Source organism: Pleurodeles waltl, chromosome 12, assembly GCF_031143425.1.
Source record: "Pleurodeles waltl isolate 20211129_DDA chromosome 12, aPleWal1.hap1.20221129, whole genome shotgun sequence".
In the NCBI taxonomy this organism is placed as follows: Eukaryota; Metazoa; Chordata; class Amphibia; order Caudata; family Salamandridae; genus Pleurodeles; species Pleurodeles waltl.
The window spans coordinates 31,920,071-31,940,391 of record NC_090451.1 but is presented as its reverse complement, the minus strand read 5'-3'; the positions used below and the strand labels follow the sequence as shown (position 1 = coordinate 31,940,391).

At 54.9% G+C, this 20,321-nt stretch overlaps 1 protein-coding gene across 1 annotated transcript; it reads left to right on the top strand.

Moving 5' to 3' along the window:
* Positions 1–2,383: 2,383 nt before the first annotated feature.
* On the top strand, positions 2,384–20,062 carry LOC138268441 (repulsive guidance molecule A-like). Its single transcript, XM_069218068.1, has 3 exons — positions 2,384–2,549; positions 8,983–9,476; positions 18,662–20,062. The coding sequence occupies exons 1-3, from the start codon at positions 2,471–2,473 to the stop codon at positions 19,328–19,330; spliced, it is 1,242 nt and encodes a 413-aa protein (XP_069074169.1). The 5' UTR covers positions 2,384–2,470; the 3' UTR covers positions 19,331–20,062.
* Positions 20,063–20,321: the final 259 nt, after the last annotated feature.

Sequence of the window (20,321 nt, the reverse complement as noted above, 5' to 3'; positions counted from 1 at the left end):
GGACACTGGCAGAAGTAACCCAGGAGATCGCTCCAGCACTGTGAATGGATGCACCAAAGGACTTTGCTTTTTTTGAGCTGGGCAGTTAAGTTTCACATCCGTCACTTCTAACTAGTTATGTCTGCTATTACAGACATAGTGGTAATCCAAAGCTAACTATATTTGAATAGTTCTAGATGTATGTTAGGTGGCGCATGACAGTGTTGCTGTTTGGCAACGCGTTGCCCTCTGCATGGTTTTGGGGGGGTGTTGTGCTCATGGGGTATCAGGATTCTGTCTAGAGTCTTCTGCATCAAATATATATATATGTTTATAAGTGAAATTGAAAGATGTTATTTAGGGAACCAATGTGCTCATCATCTTCAAATGGTAAAAAATATACAATATGGAAAAAGCAACACCATAATGGTTGCTTGGATTAAAGGCGATGACCATGAAGGATACTGTAGACTACACAGGACATAAGGTGCAAGCGAATGGCCTAAGAGCATAGTCTGAGGGGTTGTAGTATGCTTAAAATGATAAATCAAAGGGGAGACGTAAAGAAATGAAAGGTGACTTATAAAAGGAAAAAGTGGAAATTTAAAGGACTGATCCACTAGCCCTGGCACATTAACACACACTTTTTGAGGAATGTGTGCGCATTGGTCAAATATCATCAATCACACGGCAAGAAAGCCAGTGGCTGAAATGGGCTGACCCACTGCAGCATGCGTTGTGCTGCCATGGCTGGAAGCAGAGCGTAAATGATATCTGTGCCCCTCTATATAAGTATATTTTATATACATATATATGTTTTTTATTGATTTTTATTTTAAATATAAGATCCTTGCAGAGAACTACGCCTGCCAGGCTTTCCAAAGAGTTTCTAGCAGTAATTATTACAGTGCTAATAAGGATTATCATTGTTCAAATCTTCTATCCCCACGGTTTGTTTGTGCGGCTTGCCAACATCAAAACCCCTTCTTTTCATGGTAATCTGTGAAATTCCAGGTAACCAGATACATGGCTATAAGTTTAGCAGAGAATAATAACAGTCCACCCCTTAAAGCCTATTACCTTTGAAAACATGCTCTTCACAATAAGTAAGTCAGGTTTGCTGGCCTTGTCATAACCAGGTACAAACATTTCCACTATTATTTTCATAAGCTTTAAAGGCAAACAGTCAGCTCAGGGTTTTCTGGGTAGTTAACAGGGTTGGCCTCCTATCTGTCTTCATGGTTAGTTTTACTTGTTAGACTCCTGCCCCATGGAGAGTAAAACCCTCAATTTTACTGACTGCTGAGGATGTGTGGAGTTGGGGAGGGGTAGGGGCATTAACGAACACTAAGCTATACAAAAAAACATGAAAAAGGATAGAGACACAAGTGGATTGCTTTGAAAGAGTCCGAAAGTGAGGGACTGGCGATGTTTAAGATCTGATCTTTCAGGAAAGAAAGAATACAACGTGTGGGATTGCAGTATGATCTTGTGCATTAGCCTCATGCTCCAGGTGCTGGCTCACATCCTAAGATGTACCATGTAAGCACGCCATTAAGCAACAACGTACATAGACTAAATAAAAGCACATGGTAGCTTGTGGGTGGGGGTGTATCATTAATCCCCAAAGACCAATCCATACCAGATATGCAGAAAAGCAACACCCACGAGGAAGACCCGGAACATTAAGAATGCCTTGGATGGGGTAATCGTCTCTTTAATTTTACCTTAATTTGTAGAAGTTTCAAGTACAAGAAACTGAAGTAACCTTTTGAGCTAAAAGGGAAAAAAACGTGAGTCGCCAGAGTAAATCACGAGCGTTAGCATTTATTTAAAGATGCACGCCAGCAGACCCGCTTCAGCTGGGAGACGCCGCATTTTTAAAGCCCAAAATGTCCCTACTTTATCACTCTTCCGCCTAAGATGCCTTTGCATCGGAGGAAACGAAAGGGCCTCATTTTTTCTCAAAAAGCCCCCCTTTCTAGTTTGAAAGCGACGGCTCGCCCTGTATAGTGCATATAACATTATTTGTCAGGCAATACATTTGGCAGTGAAGTGGCTTCTCGTCTGTCCCGTTCAGGTTGTGCTCCTGATTCAACTTCTAGGGGTCTGGTGGGCGGGCCGCGTGAAATAAGAGATCACAACAGTAGGGGAGCTTACTGTTCACCTCTGGTTGGACAACACAGGTGTCACTTAGTGAATTGTCAGTAGGGATTGGCCATGTCTCGGGGTGCGGCGCAGCTGACGCCTATGATTGACGTACAATATGGACGGGCCTAAGAGGGACGCCCACTGAGGGGATTGGCTGAATCGACAATGGGCAGTTCACGGGGGCGTGTTCGACCCTCCGGATTGGTCGTGCCCACGCCGGGGGGGTTTGCACTGCGCGCGGTGCTGCTGTGTCGTACGCTGCCCGCGCGCTCAGTCATACGTCGCTCCGCAGAGAGTGCGCACTGGAAGCGCGTGGCTCCCGCAGGCACGAGCCGGATGGATGGGCATGGGGGAGGCGCTCCTACTGCGGCTGCGCGGAATCATGCTCCTGGCCGTCTGCGCATGCGTCGCTCCTGCAGGTACAGCTGGGGTAACTAGAGGGGAGGGTGCTACTGCCCGGGGTACCAGAGCCGGGGTACCAGAGTCAGTGTGCACAGTTACTGATGGAAGGAAAGGGGGGACTCGAGGCGGTCGAAGGAGGGGAGGGCAGTGGCCCTCAAGAGGGGAGAATAGGGGGGGCTCTGGAAAGGGGCAGTTATCGCTGCAGAGAAAACTTCTACCCCGGTCCATCTGCCTCACCGCCGCCCTTCCACGGTGACCTGCCTCCGCCCCCCTCCCTCATACAGCAGGGCCCCCTCCCTGACACCCTGGCCTCTGTCTCGTACACTGCCCTCCCCCGGGACTGCCCCACTCTGCTCTTCCCGACTCTTACCCCGTCGCACACTGCCCTGCTCCGTTTAAACTACCCCCCCTTCCTCTCGCACTGCCCCCCCCCCCCCGGCTCCTGCCCTGCTCCTCTCACACTGCCCCCCCCCCCCCGGCTCCTGCCCTGCTCCTCTCACACTGCCCCCCCCCCCCGGCTCCTGCCCTGCTCCTCTCACACTGCCCCCCCCCCCCCCCGGCTCCTGCCCTGCTCCTCTCACACTGCCCCCCCCCCCCGGCTCCTGCCCTGCTCCTCTCACACTGCCCCCCGGCTCCTGCCCTGCTCCTCTCACACTGCCCCCCCCCCCCCCGGCTCCTGCCCTGCTCCTCTCACACTGCCCCCCCCCCCCGGCTCCTGCCCTGCTCCTCTCACACTGCCCCCCCCCCCCCCGGCTCCTGCCCTGCTCCTCTCACACTGCCCCCCCCCCCGGCTCCTGCCCTGCTCCTCTCACACTGCCCCCCCCCCCCCGGCTCCTGCCCTGCTCCTCTCACACTGCCCCCCCCCGGCTCCTGCCCTGCTCCTCTCACTGCCCCCCCCCCCTGGCTCCTGCCCTGCTCCTCTCACACTGCACCCCCCCCCCCGACTCCTGCCCCTCTCATCCCTTCACACTGCCCCTCTCATCCCTTCACACTGCCCCCTCGGCCCCTGCCCTGCCCCTCTCATCCCTTCACACTGCCCCCTCTCATCCCTTCACACTGCCCCCTCTCATCCCTTCACACTGCCCCCTCTCATCCCTTCACACTGCCCCCTCTCATCCCTTCACACTGCCCCTCGGCCCCTGCCCTGCCCCTCGGCCCCTGCCCTGCCCCTCTCATCCCTTCACACTGCCCCTCGGCCCCTGCCCTTCTCATCCCTTCACACTGCCCCTCGGCCCCTGCCCTGCCCCTCTCATCCCTTCACACTGCCCCTCGGCCCCTGCCCTGCCCCTCTCATCCCTTCACACTGCCCCTCGGCCCCTGCCCTGCCCCTCTCATCCCTTCACACTGCCCCTCGGCCCCTGCCCTGCCCCTCTCATCCCTTCACACTGCCCCTCGGCCCCTGCCCTGCCCCTCTCATCCCTTCACACTGCCCCTCGGCCCCTGCCCCTCTCATCCCTTCACACTGCCCCTCGGCCCCTGCCCCTCTCATCCCTTCACACTGCCCCTTGGCCCCTGCCCCTCTCATCCCTTCACACTGCCCCTTGGCCCCTGCCCTGCCCCTCTCATCCCTTCACACTGCCCCTCGCCCCCTACCCTGCTCCGGGACACTATTCACGGCCCTGCTCCTCGCACACCCGGGGTCTGATGGTGGGAGTGTGTGTGCAGGAGAGGGCTTGGTGCACACCCGGGGTCTGATGGGGTGCGTGTGTGTGTGCAGGAGAGGGCTCGGTGCACACCCGTGGTCTGATGGTGGGTGAGTGGGTGTGTGCAGGAGAGGGCTCGGTGCACACCCGGGGTCTGATGGTGGGTGGGTGTGTGTGTGCAGGAGAGGGCTCGGTGCACACCCGGGGTCTGATGGTGGGTGGGTGTGCAGGAGAGGGCTCGGTGCACACCCGGGGTCTGATGGTGGGTGGGTGTGCAGGAGAGGGCTCGGTGCACACCCGGGGTCTGATGGTGGGTGGGTGGGTGTGCAGGAGAGGGCTCGGTGCACACCCGGGGTCTGATGGTGGGTGTGTGTGTGTGCAGGAGAGGGCTCGGTGCACACCCGTGGTCTGATGGTGGGTGAGTGGGTGTGTGCAGGAGAGGGCTCGGTGCACACCCGGGGTCTGATGGTGGGTGGGTGTGCAGGAGAGGGCTCGGTGCACACCCGGGGTCTGATGGTGGGTGGGTGTGCAGGAGAGGGCTCGGTGCACACCCGGGGTCTGATGGTGGGTGGGTGGGTGTGCAGGAGAGGGCTCGGTGCACACCCGGGGTCTGATGGTGGGTGTGTGTGTGTGCAGGAGAGGGCTCGGTGCACACCCGTGGTCTGATGGTGGGTGAGTGGGTGTGTGCAGGAGAGGGCTCGGTGCACACCCGGGGTCTGATGGTGGGTGGGTGTGTGTGTGCAGGAGAGGGCTCGGTGCTCACCCGGGGTCTGATGGTGGGTGGGTGTGCAGGAGAGGGCTCGGTGCACACCCGGGGTCTGATGGTGGGTGGGTGGGTGTGCAGGAGAGGGCTCGGTGCACACCCGGGGTCTGATGGTGGGTGGGTGGGTGTGCAGGAGAGGGCTCGGTGCACACCCTGGGTCTGATGGTGTGTGTGTGTGTGTGTGCGTGCAGGAGAGGGCTCGGTGCACACCCGGGGTCTGATGGTGGGTGGGTGTGTGTGGAGGAGAGGGCACACCCGGGGTCTGATGGTGGGTGTGTGTGTGCAGGAGAGGGCTCGGTGCTCACCCGGGGTCTGATGGTGTGTGTGTGTGCGTGCAGGAGAGGGCTCGGTGCACACCCGGGGTCTGATGGTGGGTGGGTGTGTGTGGAGGAGAGGGCACACCCGGGGTCTGATGGTGGGTGGGTGTGTGTGTGTGTGTGCAGGAGAGGGCTCGGTGCACACCCGGGGTCTGATGGTGGGTGGGTGTGCAGGAGAGGGCTCGGTGCACACCCGGGGTCTGATGGTGGGTGGGTGTGCAGGAGAGGGCTCGGTGCACACCCGGGGTCTGATGGTGGGTGGGTGGGTGTGCAGGAGAGGGCTCGGTGCACACCCGGGGTCTGATGGTGGGTGGGTGTGCAGGAGAGGGCTCGGTGCACACCCGGGGTCTGATGGTGTGTGTGCGTGCAGGAGAGGGCTCGGTGCACACCCGGGGTCTGATGGTGGGTGGGTGTGTGTGGAGGAGAGGGCACACCCGGGGTCTGATGGTGGGTGTGTGTGTGCAGGAGAGGGCTCGGTGCTCACCCGGGGTCTGATGGTGTGTGTGTGTGCGTGCAGGAGAGGGCTCGGTGCACACCCGGGGTCTGATGGTGTGTGTGTGTGTGTGTGTGCGTGCAGGAGAGGGCTCGGTGCACACCCGGGGTCTGATGGTGGGTGGGTGTGTGTGGAGGAGAGGGCACACCCGGGGTCTGATGGTGGGTGTGTGTGTGTGCAGGAGAGGGCTCGGTGCTCACCCGGGGTCTGATGGTGGGTGTGTGTGTGTGCGTGCAGGAGAGGGCTCGGTGCACACCCGGGGTCTGATGGTGGGTGGGTGTGTGTGGAGGAGAGGGCACACCCGGGGTCTGATGGTGGGTGTGTGTGTGTGTGGAGGAGAGGGCTCGGTGCACACCCGGGGTCTGATGGTGGGTGGGTGTGTGTGGAGGAGAGGGCTCGGTGCACACCCGGGGTCTGATGGTGGGTGTGTGTGTGTGCAGGAGAGGGCTCGGTGCACACCCGGGGTCTGATGGTGGGTGGGTGTGTGTGGAGGAGAGGGCTCGGTGCACACCCGGGGTATGATGGTGGGTGTGTGTGTGTGTGCGCGCGCGAGAGGGCTCGGTGCACACCCGGGGTCTGGGGGGTGTGTGTGTGTGCAGAAGAGGGTTCAGTGGGGACGGTACACACCCGGGGTCTGATGGTGGGGTGTGTGCGCGCAGGAGAGGGCTTGGTGCACACCGGGCTCTGGGGGGGGGGTGTGTGCAGAAGAGGGTTCAGTGGGGACGGTACACACCCGGGGGTCTGATGGTGGGGTGTGTGCGCGCAGGAGAGGGCTCGGTGCACACCGGGCTCTGGGGGGGGGGGGGGGGGGGTGCAGAAGAGGGTTCAGTGGGGACGGTACACACCCGGGGTCTGATGGGGTGCGTGTGTGTGTGCAGGAGAGGGCTTGGTGCACACCCGGGGTCTGATGGTGGGGGTGGGGGTGTGCAGGAGAGGGCTCGGTGCACACCCGGGGTCTGATGGTGGGGGTGGGGGTGTGTGTGCAGGAGAGGGCTTGGTGCACAGCCGGGGTCTGATGGTGGGGGTGGGTGTGTGTGTGCAGGAGAGGGCTCGGTGCACACCCGGGGTCTGATGGTGGGTGTGTGTGTGCACCGAGCCCTCTCCTGCACACCCGGGGTCTGATGGTGGGGGTGGGTGTGTGTGTGCAGGAGAGGGCTCGGTGCACACCCGGGGTCTGATGGTGGGTGTGTGTGTGGAGGAGAGGGCACACCCGGGGTCTGATGGTGGGTGGGTGTGTGTGTGCAGGAGAGGGCTCGGTGCTCACCCGGGGTCTGAGGGTGGGTGTGTGTGTGTGCAGGAGAGGGCTCGGTGCACACCCGGGGTCTGATGGTGGGGTGTGTGTGTGCAGGAGAGGGCTCGGTGCACACCCGGGGTCTGATGGTGGGTGTGTGTGTGTGCAGGAGAGGGCTCGGTGCACACCCGGGGTCTGATGGTGGGGTGTGTGCGCGCAGGAGAGGGCTCGGTGCACACCGGGCTCTGGGGGGTGTGTGTGTGCAGAAGAGGGTTCAGTGGGGACGGTACACACCCGGGGTCTGATGGGGTGCGTGTGTGTGCAGGACCCGGGGTCTGATGGTGTGTGCGCGTGTAGAAGAGGGTTCAGGGGGACAGTACACCCTCGGGGTCTGATGGTGCGGTGCAGGGGTGTGTACAGGTTGGGGGGCGGGGCACGGCGGCTCACCGAAGAGGAGGTGCACTTTGGGGGGCATTTGCAGGTTCTAGAACGTGTGGGTTTGGCATTTTGAGTTTCCCCCCCTTTTTTAAGGGGGTGGCCTGCGCCTCAATAATGGTGCTCGTGACCAGATCTTTCGTCGGGGAGGGGGGTCGATGATTAACCGCAGACCCGCACCATACCCCTTTAATTTCCCGTTAGGTTTTGGGGGTTACACATAGTCTCAGGTCTCGAGCGATGGGGGTCCTCGGTATCCTGCCCTTGATCGGGCAGGCCGAGAAGATCCCCCGACGCTTCACCACCTCCTGCTGGGTTCGTACCCCTCTTCTCCTCAGTCCGTGTATGGCGCCCCCGACGGTGTGTTTTGGGGTGTTGCACAACTTTCTTCCCGCCCCTCCCCCACGCCAGGGTTTGGCCCCTGCCAAAGAAAACAAGGCTCGGCGGCCGGAGCACAGAGGCGCCATTCTCCTCCCGGCTGCGGGGCCCGGGCGGGGAGGCTTTCCACCCAGATCGGGGGGCTCGGGGGTGTTGGCGGGCTTTTCATCAAGTTCTTGGGGTGGGGGGCGTTCCATCCAGAGCTTTGGGGGAGGGGGCTTTCCACCACACACACTTAGTGCACATGGCTTGGTGTGCGCGTTGTCCACAAGAGCATCAGGCCACCTTGTTCTAAATAAGTGGGTCCGTGCTCCCCATCCTTAGTTGGGGGGCCTTGGGGTATTATGGGTCTTGAGAGGATGTAACAAGTGCGCTGTGATCATCGGTGACCTGGAGCCACGTGGCCGCTGTAGGTAGTGATGTCATGGCTCTGCCACAGGTTGTACAGTGGTCAGTAGTGACACGGAGTCAGGTGGCCGCTGTAGGTAGTGAGGCCACAGGTTGTATAGTGGTCAGTAGTGGCATGGAGCCACGTGGCCGCTGTAGGTACTGCCGTCAGGTAGTGAGGTCACAGGTTGTACAGTGGTCAGTAGTGACACGGAGTCAGGTGGCCGCTGTAGGTAGTGAGGCCACAGGTTGTATAGTGGTCAGTAGTGGCATGGAGCCACGTGGCCGCTGTAGGTACTGCCGTCAGGTAGTGAGGTCACAGGTTGTACAGTGGTCAGTAGTGACACGGAGTCAGGTGGCCGCTGTAGGTAGTGAGGCCACAGGTTGTATAGTGGTCAGTAGTGGCATGGAGCCACGTGGCCGCTGTAGGTACTGACGTCAGGTAGTGAGGTCACAGGTTGTACAGTGGTCAGTACGGACACGGAGTCATGTGGTCGCTGTAGGTAGTGAGGCCACGGGTCTGCCACATGTTGTAGTTTGGTCAGAGGTGAGATGGAGCCACGTGGCCGCTGTAGGTACTGACGTCAGGTAGTGAGGTCACAGGTTGTACAGTGGTCAGTGGTGACACGGAGCCACGTGGCCGCTGTAGGTAGTGAGGCCACGGATCTGCCACAGGTTGTAGTTTGGTCAGAGGTGAGATGGAGCCACGTGGCCGCTGTAGGTAGAGGCCACGGATGATGTCGGGGTGCTTGTGTGGCTGTACTTCTTTCCCGTGGTTTTCACTCCTTCTCTTCTTGTTTCAGTGCATAGCCAGCAGTGCAAAATCCAGTGGTGCAACAGTGAGTACCTGTCGGCCTCCTCGCCCAGCCACGCCGCGCCCGAGGACCCCCCCACGGACGGGGACTACTGCACGGCGCTGCGCGCCTACGCGCACTGCACCAGGAGGACTGCCAGGGCCTGTCGGGGGGACCTGGGGTACCACTCGGCCGTGTTCCGCATCCGGGAACTCTTCTCCCAGCACAACTGCTCCAGCGACGGGCCCACCTCCGTGGCCAAGCGCCGGGACCCCCCGGGCCCCTCGCTCGCAGAGGCCTGCACCTATGTGACCAGGGCCGACACTCCGAGGCGCTATGCCCACTGTGGATTGTTTGGGGACCCTCATTTGAGGACGTTCAAGGATGAGTTTCAGACTTGCAAAGTGCAGGGGGCCTGGCCCCTCATTGACAACCAGCACCTCTCCGTCCAGGTCACCAACGTCGCTGTGGCGCCCGGGTCGAGTGCCACAGCCACGAACAAGGTAAGGACTGTGTATTGTGGAGACGCGAGGCTTGCGTTCCCGCCCATGTACCCCTGCTACCTCGAGGCGTGTCACTCCTGTACCCCAGCCTGACGCCTCATGGCTCCTTCGCACCCCCTTACCTCCACGGGTCCCCGTGGGGTCCCCTTGGCTCGCCACTGCCTCCTTCGTGGGGCCTCTTAGCTTCATCCGACGTGGCCACCTGGATCTGCTCCCCTGAGTCCTGCAGACAATCCCGTAGTGTGTGCCAGCACACTGCCCGTCCGAGCAGATCCCTGGTACCCCGCCTTCAGGGCTATTTTCTAACACAAAATGCCCCTGTGCGCCCAAAATGGACCGATGGTCTATTTTGCATTCAGAAAAATAGTGCTAAATGCAGCAGAACAGAAACAGCACTCGGGGTCTGGCCCTACGCTTTTGAGTAAGATTTTTTGCCCGAAAATGTGCAAAATTAGACAAACAGGCGTAATCTTATAATATTTGGTGAATTTGTTGTAATATTTGGTGAATTTGAGTCACAAGTGTAACACAACATTACTGCTGCTACTCCAGAGTAATTGAAATGTTGCCAAGGCTTATTTGTAACCCTTAATCCACACATTTGTGTTCCTCTAGGCCACCTGCAACTGATCACAGCACACACATGTCCCAGCAGAGCTTGAAATAGGCTGTTGCCTCCTAGAGGCTGCCTGGTGGTCACCACCAGGACATGGTAGGCTCCTGCGGACCACCAGTGCAGGTCCTCCAGCGAACCTGCCTCGCTCCCTGCCGCAGCTTGCTGTAGCCATCTGTGGTCCCTTCCGTAGCCCCTTCTGAGCATCCAGGACCCTTCGCTAGTCCTCTCTTCTACACCTCGTGTTACTCTCCCCTCCAGGGTTCTGGTATCCATGCTTCTGATGTCCCCAGAGGAGAGGCCTAGAGCAGTGGTTCCCAACCTTTTCACTTCTGTGGACCCCCACGTTATGATTACTGGAACCCGGGGACCCCCACTGAATCACTATTGGAGTCCAGGGACCCCCTACTAAGTCATTACTGAAAGCTTTGGACCTAATCTGTTAATATTCTTTAGTTCTCCAAGCAGTCGCAGACCCCCGCCTTAGGAGGGTTCACAGACCCCCAGGGAGCCCCGGACCACAGGTTGAGAACCACTGGCCTAGAGGAAGGAATTCAGGCCATTTCTAGACCGATGGCAACAGAGGACGTGCAGAGGAGGGATGGAGGCACTTTAAGATGGTGAAAAAGCAATCCTTTTTGATTGAAGGTTAGGAATAGGTAGAGGCTATCATTTAAAAAAAAAAAAATAATAATAATCTTTCAGCGTAACAGGTCTCCAAATAGAATGATCGACCCGTCGGTCCCAATAATATTTAGTTTTTATGTACTGGTGGACCTCCCATGGGGCGACTGGGCAGTGATGGGTTGTCTGTTGCCCTGGCGATATGTGACTTTTAACACAAGTTTAGTTTGGTCGCCCCTTTGTCAGTGAACCATGGCTGACCTGTCTTGCAAGATCAGGATGTCTGGTTGTTGGGTAAATAGCGCCGCCATGTAAGGCGTGTGAGTTTAGTCGGTCTGTATTCAGTTAGATGCGCCTTTTGGTGCAAATCGATGGATCCGCAATGCAGTTTTTTTTTTTTTTTTTTTTTTACCCAGTTAATCTAATTTTACAGTTTATTCAACATAGTGGCGTGGTTCTCCCAGTTAATATCCATTCACATCTGCCTAATGACACCAAAGCTACCGTGCACCGTGTTAGGATGCTCGCGCCTCGGGCAGCATGTGACTGGCATCTTTATGGGCATAATGGAGTGTGTGTGCTATGCTTGCTGTCTGGCGGGGGTAACAGGCCTGGGAAGCAGTCAGTGCCCAGTCCTCGGCGCCATCTTTGTGAGGCATCAGTCACCAGATTGACAACAAAAGCTGGGAAGAGCACAAATCCAAAATTTAAAGTCTGAAAGCAAATTGTGGGGGAAAAAAAATATTTAAGAATCTAAAAATGAGATCTGAAGGGAGAGCAGCAAAGGCTCTGGTAGAAACATCCGCGTTTTACGGCCCCAGGAACGGCGTGGGCGATTTTTACGGCTAAAGTAAGAGTTGGGCCCAGAAATAGGATGCGAAGGTGATCGTGTTGGGTCCAAGGGTTGCAGCCTGTCGGGGCACCATTCGGGGTGCAGGCCACTGGTTGGTGATTGCATTATGGTTCGGATACAAACCTGCGAGATCCACATAACACGCCCTAACTTCTTTTTCTTTTTAAAAAGAGAAGCTACATTTTCAAAGTTTTCACAAATGATATGCACTGTTGTAAACTTGGAGTGTAACCTACACACTCTTGACTTTTGAAACTTATTCTCATTTAATCTAGACTCCTAGTGAGGGTAGGCACGCTTCTGATCACAGGTGTGAGGAACATGCTGACATCCTGGTGATGGTTTGGGACTCGCTGGCCCTGCTGAGGTAACATCACAGAGAGCAGATACTGTTGCAGCCGGTGCTCGTGTACGAGACGAAAACGCGCTGGTTTACTAGGGACTTATCCAACTTTTAGTGTATAAGGGATTACGCAACATAATGCCAGATTGTGTTCCGAAACGAAATGCTGGCTTAGATGGAAGGAGATTTAATGGAGTTCAGGTGAGCATGGTAAAAGTTAATTACACACACAAGATAATGTACCAAAGAGCGCCCAGCGCCCCTTTGTTTACACAAAACCCATAACGATGAGAGGCCCTCTAAAAGCGGATAAACACAGACAACACAAGCTCTATGCGCTGTGCCCCGGGTCAGTCGTGGTCACCGGCACTGAACCCGAGGGAGCCTGCAGTGATGTCCGCATCGGAGCTGAATCTGGGAGCCGGGGTACATTGTATTGCTCAGCATCAGGACCAGAGGCCCTTGGCACCCTGGCTAGCGCCTGGCACTGCCCGGGAAGCCCATCAGTGCCCCCCGCCAGGCACGGCTGGGGCAGACTCCATGCACGGCCTCACCAGCCCGGTGGATACCGGTGTGTCAGCGGAGGTCTCCCTCGGACCCACTCATGCAGGAGTGTAGTCGGTCTCTGCCTCTGTTTAGCGCCTTGAGTCGCTCCTCGGCTCCTGGACTCCTGTTGCTTGTAGCCCCGCAGGACCTTCTGGGGAGAGGGAGGGTGGAGAGGGCGCAGACCCTTCTTCAGTCCTTGGCGCACCCCAGCGGTCCGGGGCGCGGGCACTCCTCGGAGAGCGGGGGGCGGGCGAGTTCCTCCCGGGAGGGTTGTTTTAAGCGCTCCTTCCTCGTGATTAGCTCTGGAGAGTTTGAGGAATCGCAGGATTTTGGCTCTTGGCGAGATGGAGCTCTTTACTGTCACTGGGCCAAATTGTAGCGCTGCACCATGGCGGCCTCACGTGTCTGTGGTGTGTACATGTTGTTGACGTGCCTTTCTGGATACCCTGGTCTAACTGCTCTTTTTTAATGTAAAACTAAACGTGCATACAGTGAACTAAGACATATGTCCAAACCAAATCGAAAAACTCAATACATCATGAAACTGTGCCCACAGCAGACTGTTCAAATATACTTTGATTTGTTCAAATCCTTTATGCTCGACGAAACAAACCCACACCTCTCTTGTGATCCTTTGCATGTCGGGTTTCTCATTCTGCCACAGAGGTTGTGCATTGCGAAATAGCAGAGCACAAAAGCCTTGGTGGTGCGCACCTGCCCCCAAAGAGTTGGTGCGGGGTCCTTGGGATGGGGTCTGTTGGTGGATGGACGCGGGTGTTCTGGGTGACTAATTGGATCAGTTCTTAGATTGGGGTCTGTTGGTGGACGGAAGCGGGTGTTCTGGGTGACTAGTTGGATCAGTTGTTAGATTGGGGTCTGTTGGCGGATGGACGCGAGTGTTCTGGGTGAATAGTTGGATCAGTTGTTAGATTGGGGTCTGTTGGCGGATGGACCCGGGTGTTCTGGGTGACTAGTTGGATCAGTTGTTAGATTGGGGTCTGTTGGTGGATGGACGCGGGTGTTCTGGGTGAATAGTTGGATCAGTGGTTAGATTGGGGTCTGTTGGTGGATGGACGCGGGTGTTCTGGGTGACTAGTTGGATTAGTTCTTAGATTGGGTTCTGTTGGCGGATGGACGCTGGTGTTCTGGGTGACTAGTTGGACCAGTTCTTAGATTGGGGTCTGGTGGATGGACGCGGGTGTTCTGGGTGACTAGTTGGATCAGTTGTTAGATTGGGGTCTGGTGGATGGACGCGGGTGTTCTGGGTGACTAGTTGGATCAGTTGTTAGATTGGGGTCTGTTGGTGGATGGACGCGGGTGTTCTGGGTGACTAGTTGGATCAGTTCTTAAATTGGGTCTGTTGGTGGATGGACCCGAGTGTTCTGGGTGACTAGTTGGATCAGTTCTTAGATTGGGGTCTGTTGGCGGATGGACCCGGGTGTTCTGGGTGACTAGTTGGATCAGTTGTTAGATTGGGGTCTGTTGGCGGATGGACGCTGGTGTTCTGGGTGACTAGTTGGATCAGTTGTTAGATTAGGGTCTGTTAGTGGATGGACGCGAGTGTTCTGGGTGACTAGTTGGATCAGTTGTTAGATTGGGGTCTGTTGGTGGATGGACGCGGGTGTTCTGGGTGACTAGTTGGATTAGTTCTTAGATTGGGTTCTGTTGGCGGATGGACGCTGGTGTTCTGGGTGACTAGTTGGACCAGTTCTTAGATTGGGGTCTGGTGGATGGACGCGGGTGTTCTGGGTGACTAGTTGGATCAGTTCTTAGATTGGGGTCTGTTGGTGGATGGATGCGGGTGTTCTGGGTGACTAGTTGGATTAGTTCTTAGATTGGGGTCTGTTGGTGGATGGAAGCGGGTGTTCTGGGTGACTAGTTGGATCAGTTCTTAGATTGGGGTCTGTTGGTGGATGGAAGTGGGTGTTCTGGGTGACTAGTTGGATCAGTTCTTAGATTGGGGTCTGTTGGTGGATGGAAGCGGGTGTTCTGGGTGACTAGTTGGATCAGTTCTTAGATTGGGGTCTGTTGGTGGATGGACGCGGGTGTTCTGGGTGACTAGTTGGATCAGTTCTTAGATTGGGGTCTGGTGGTGGATGGAAGTGGGTGTTCTGGGTGACTAGTTGGATCAGTTCTTATATTGGGGTCTGGTGGTGGATGGAAGTGGGTGTTCTGGGTGACTAGTTGGATCAGTTCTTAGATTGGGGTCTGGTGGTGGATGGACGCTGCTGGTGTTCTGGGTGACTAGTTGGATCAGTTCTTAGATTGGGGTCTGGTGGTGGATGGACGCTGCTGGTGTTCTGGATGACTAGTTGGATCAGTTCTTAGATTGGGGTCTGTTGGTGGATGGAAGCGGGTGTTCTGGGTGACTAGTTGGATCAGTTCTTAGATTGGGGTCTGTTGGTGGACGGACGCGGGTTTTCTGGGTGACTAGTTGGATCAGTTCTTAGATTGGGGTCTGTTGGCGGATGGACCCGGGTGTTCTGGGTGACTATTTGGACTATTTGGATCAGTTCTTAGATTGGGGTCTGTTGGTGGATGGGAGTGGGTGTTCTGGGTGACTAGTTGGGTCAGTTCTTAGATCTTGCCTACACACCGCTAGCTGTCGAGGGCTGTTATCCACATACAGACATTGGATGCCAGAGTCAGGCGGGTGTAGGTACTGGGTAATGGGGATGCCCACCAGCTCTGGTACCAGCCCATGACGCTTCACGCATGTGAGCACTCTTAAAAAGGAGCCCACACGTACTGGCATTAAGGTTCTGGTTGAACATACTTGTGTAACCCCCAGGACCTCGCTCATCAAACCTGGCGCCCCAACCTTTTTCTTTCTCCCTCCGAGAGTCTGGCCCCTCCACTTGCTTTTGTTTTTATGCTCACGGTGCATTTGTCCTGCGTTGAAAGACTGGCAGCCATTTTAGCCCCCCAATAAATCCTTCAAACGTGGCCGACCGCCATGTCAGGACAGTAAAATAAAAATACAAAAATAAGGGGCAGAAGAGCAGCCTTGGTAGCAGGTGTCAGCTGCTGGCTCTTGAGAGGACAAGTAAATAAAAAGCATTGGCAAAGCCAGCTTGTGGCTACTGTGAATGCTCCGCTTTGGACCCTTTCCTCGTGCAGGAGGGTGAGGAGGCCGGCAGTGACCTCGGAGGTGGTCAGACCTGTCTCAGCCTGGAGCGGGGGCGTGGTGCACCGGGAGTGGCCATCCTTGGGCACAGGCCGGTCGGGGTCCACATACCGGAGGATGCCCCCGCCCCGTACAGCATCTGCTGTGATGGCTTCGCGTAGCCCGGTTTGCACACTTTTCCTGTGCCACGTAGGAAAGGGTTGGCTTCAGGGGGTCCTGTTGACGCCGGCGGAATGGTTGCTCCAAGACCTTACCTCCTTTCCTAAGTGGAGCATCCCCTTTAAAGGTCTAAACTTCATTGAATTAGGCATGAGCGCACCCAGTGGCTTGCTATGAGCATTTAAATATGTTGACGCCGTGGGTCATTTGTGTACATTTTCACGTATCTAGGCAATAATCCACTCACTAGTCGAGATCACAACTAGGCAACGGACTGGTTGTTGTATAATTCAAGGTGTTTTTTTTACTGTCAAAAAAAATAGGACATGTTTAACACAAGTTCTTTACGTCCCAAATTTGCGCACACGTCTTAGTTTTTGGAGCAATCTTCTGTTTTCCTCTCTACTCCGTATTGACAACTTGTCAGTCTTGAAAGAGCAGTCGCAGCTCAAGTACAGCTTTGCATTAAAACTGGTATTTAAAAGCCTTCAGCTGGGAGGAGGGAATACAACCACGGCGGCCATTCTTCCAGGAGCCTGGACACCCTGGGAGCAGGGCCCCTGTGCGCCTGCCCTGCCTCTTGATGGGGAACTCGAGTGGAGGATGTTCAGAGCTTTGTCAGTGTAGGACTGCTGCAATCTCAGGGCCTTGAGTGGCAGGTGGGCGATGCACCATTCCCATGAGGAGCAGGGTCGGTACTGGTTTGCATAAGGTGGGCCCGTGTCCAGAGTGGCACAGTGGCCGCAAAAACAGTTGGTTGAAAGAGAAACTGCTAGTGGTTGGTTTAGATTAGTGTCTGTGGTGGGGTTTGGCCCATTCGCAGTGCAATGGCGCCATCTGGTGGATACATATAGCGCAGCCTGTTAACATGGCATGGAACCATCACTTATGTACAGCTTAAACTTACAAAGCCTTCAGCCATCCTCCATTTGTAACACCCCCCCACTTTTTAAAAAAAACAAAAACTTTTTAATTCTAGCTTGACCCCGTAGCAGTGCTTGTCTTATGTGATAAACAGAAAAAAAGCTTTGAGAAGCACTACTGAGAGGGCCTTGGCCGGTTCCTATGCGTTTCTAACTCCAGCATTTTATTACGCAGAAAGTGTGTGCTTCTTTTGAAGATAGTGCTTCAGTTAGACTTCTTTGCCTCACCAGAAATCTTATGCTAAATGCAGTAGGTCTGAATTGTCATAGGTCTGATGTGTTGTTATAAAAACGTACGACTAAGGCAATAGATCCGGCTTTACTTAATGTGAAAAGCATGTGTTGGGCAGTAGGCCTGCAAGAGTGAATTTTTGTTACAATTGTGAAACCTGTGCAGTCAACTTTGTTTCATGGGATCTCTGAGTAATCATCATAGCGGGAAAGGATTAGGGTGTTGCCCACCCTCTCGGACAAATCTTGAGACTTCAAGATTTACTCTGAGGTTGCTTCTTGGGCCCTCTTAGCAGGAGTTGTTTATATTTTTGCCAAATGTAATTGTATTTTTAACCCCTTGGCTGCGGTGCTGAGGTGCTGAGGCACCAAGGACGTAACCGTTACGCCCTGCGACTGGCTAATGGGCGGATGGCGCTCCCCCCATGAGACCCCCTCCCCAACATCTGATTACATCAGCACGCTGACCTCATACGAGGCTGCCCCCACCGCTTTGGAATCATGGCTTTGCATTTCTCTTCCGATCCTGGGGCTGAGGGTGTGCATTTAAGGGTGGATTATTGTTACGCTCTTAAAACTTGCAGACAAGGAATTCTGTTACTTGACCAAGCAATGTAGGGAGCAAAGCTTTTGGTGTTTATCCCCCTCTGACATGCTGTGGTGGTAGAAGATTTGCATCAGACAATCCTTGGTAGCCCTCTTGGGAAGGACTGTATATTTTGCCAATCTAATTCTTCATAGATGTTTGTCATTTTCTGCATCACGCTTAGGAGGTGTGTGTATTGAAGTGTGTGTATGTGTGTGTGTGTGTGTGATTAGATATATATTTTTTAAAAGATCTGGCCTAACATAAAAATCATGCATACATATAAATACATACAGGGACTTTGAATCCGGCATTGGTCTATTTAGGTGTCACTCACGTTTTGTTTCCATCCATGACGGTGTAGCATGAAAGAGTGGGTCACCGTTTGAATGATGGCAGTTTGCCCGATCGCACCACCAGCTGCTTGAAATTGGTGCACGGGCCATGGGACTGAAGCTCATTCACTTGAGTTTCATCGTTTCTCCCTTTTGTAAATCCCTCTTTAATCTCTTTTTATTTACTAGGCGCACCTGGCAGCTTCTTAGGCCATGTCACTCGGCCGCTTGTTTACTGCTCATTTCGTCAGCAGTGCACCGCATCCCAAGTGTCTGCTGCTACAAAGCCGGCATCCATCTTGAAGGGTTTTCTCCATTGTGTATCACTGTTTTACCATACCAAGATAGCCGTCCCCTCCAGAGCTCACAGTAACACAAGTCTTACAGGCGCCGGGGTTAGAACATGTGCTGCAGAACTAACCGTGACACAAGTTGAGCAGGGGTGAGAGCACCTTCTGCAGAATATACACTAACACGGGCGTAGGATGTGAGTGAGCAGGAGCTCCCTGACCAGCAGACCGAGACGGGCGAGCCCAGCGCTGTAGTGCTTACAGCCTCAGCGAGATAGAACTAGCAACACATTGCACAGAGTGAGACTGCTGCCCGCTTTATCTCCAGAAACAAGTGAACAATGTCCTAGGGCTACACAAGTCTGGGGACTCGAGACCCTGCAGAATATGGTAGATTGCAAGGCATGTCCTGCCTAACTAACTATAAGACCTGGTGATGCTCAGTCGTTCACCCTCATCCGAAGCATTGTGGTCTGGTCTCTTCCCTCCTGTTGCCGCTTGTTATATAGATTAAACTTTCACCTCGTTCAAACTTGCTGTTTTTCCTTCTTCCAGATCACTGTAATATTCAAGAGCTATCCTGGCTGTGTTGAGCAGAAGGTCTACCAAGCCTCAACGGAGGACCTTCCGCTGGCGTTCAACGATGGGACAAGAAATGGTGGGCTTGCTGAAGGTGCTGGTAGCCTGCGCATCATTGAAAAGCCGGCACTTGGCCAAGTAGAAATCCAAGCGCTTTACATTGGCAGCACTATCCTCATCCGCCAGGTGGGCCGGTACCTCACCTTCGCCATCCGAGTGCCGGAGGAGACTCTGAACTTCTCAGAGGAGGGCAGCCTGCAGCTCTGCCTGCATGGGTGCCCCAGGGGCGAACTCATCCAGGAGCACCGGCTGAGCCTGGAGCGGTCCAGTGCGGTCTGGCCAGTATCCCGTAAAGCCTACACGGTGGAGACGGCCACTGCGCAGTGCCGGGACATCCTGCAGGTGGAGGACGTGTACTTCCATTCTTGCGTCTTCGACCTTCTCACTACTGGGGATCCAGAGTTTTCCAAGGCGGCACATGGGGCACTTGAGGACCTGAAGGCACTGTATCCAAGTAGGCTGAAGCTTAGTGCCGCCCCAAAGACAGTCAGCCTCCCTGTTGGATCTCAGGCATCGAAGGGACAGTTTTCCACCCTGCTGCTTTGCTCTGTCCTTTTCCTCCTTGCTGTGCTTTGTTGTGGATAAGGCCTAAAAGAGTGGCCGTACTGTACACATCCAGGGTGTGGCACAAGACCAACATTGGGAGACGTAGGGAGAATGGCCAACTGCTTCCTTCTCACCTCTCCTGAGCTGGCTCCAAGGGCGAGGCGCCACCATGGTTTGTGTGTGACCAAAATCCATCCCTGAAGAGGCCGGGATTTGTTACTCTGCAGCATCCTCATGCCTTCGTCAGTACCGGAAGGCAAAACCTCACTACGGTCTAATGCTGCTGGAATATTTTAATAGTCCGCCAGAGAGATTTATTGAAATCAGAAACTAGCAATCTGCCATGATGTGCCCACATGTGCTCCTTTTTGTTTTCCTCAGAAGCCGTATACGCCTTATGCCACCACCTCCATGCCACGGAAGCGTGTGGGCACGATTTGCCATGGTCTTCTACACTGAAGTGAATGGGCTGGCAGGTGGAAAGGGGACAGCAGCAGAACGTCCTTTCTTCCTAAGTGCCCAACATTTGTGCTGAGTGCAACCACACCATGCAAAGTGGAGACTGCTGACTGGCTGCGCCCCTGTACCCCAGATATCTGTAGAGCTACTGGTTAGTACACCTGGCTCTGCCTACATTGCGCTGAAAACACTCCAACATTGCTATTCCAAGTCTGAAACCATCTGTACATTGACTTGTATGTGTTATGTTTTTTCATTGCAATTATATTGTTCAAACAGCGATATGAACAGAGTAAAGATATTCATATTTAATCTGTCTGAAGTCCTTCACGATATTGTTCCCATTTTACCACCCTGCGGATGTTGATTTGGTGTTGGGGGGCACATGTGCCCTCGGAAGATGTGCACTAGCAGTTGGTACTCTAGAATTTAATACAGGGTTTGTGTAGAGCTGTTTGGGGGTGCATGAAGACACGTTGATTAAGCCAGGGGGGTGCATTAAACTAGCGGACTTCACAAAGAATAGTTTTTTTTTTTTTCACTTTGCTACATTTTTCCTGTGTCCATCACT

Excerpts from the sequence above, each read along its gene's own strand:
- LOC138268441 (XM_069218068.1), top strand. The coding sequence starts at position 2,471 with ATGGGCATGGGGGAGGCGCTCCTACTGCGGCTGCGCGGAATCATGCTC. Across the intron at positions 2,550-8,982 it reads CGCATGCGTCGCTCCTGCAG|TGCATAGCCAGCAGTGCAAA; the intron begins GTACAGCTGGGG and ends TTCTTGTTTCAG. Across the intron at positions 9,477-18,661 it reads GTGCCACAGCCACGAACAAG|ATCACTGTAATATTCAAGAG; the intron begins GTAAGGACTGTG and ends TCCTTCTTCCAG.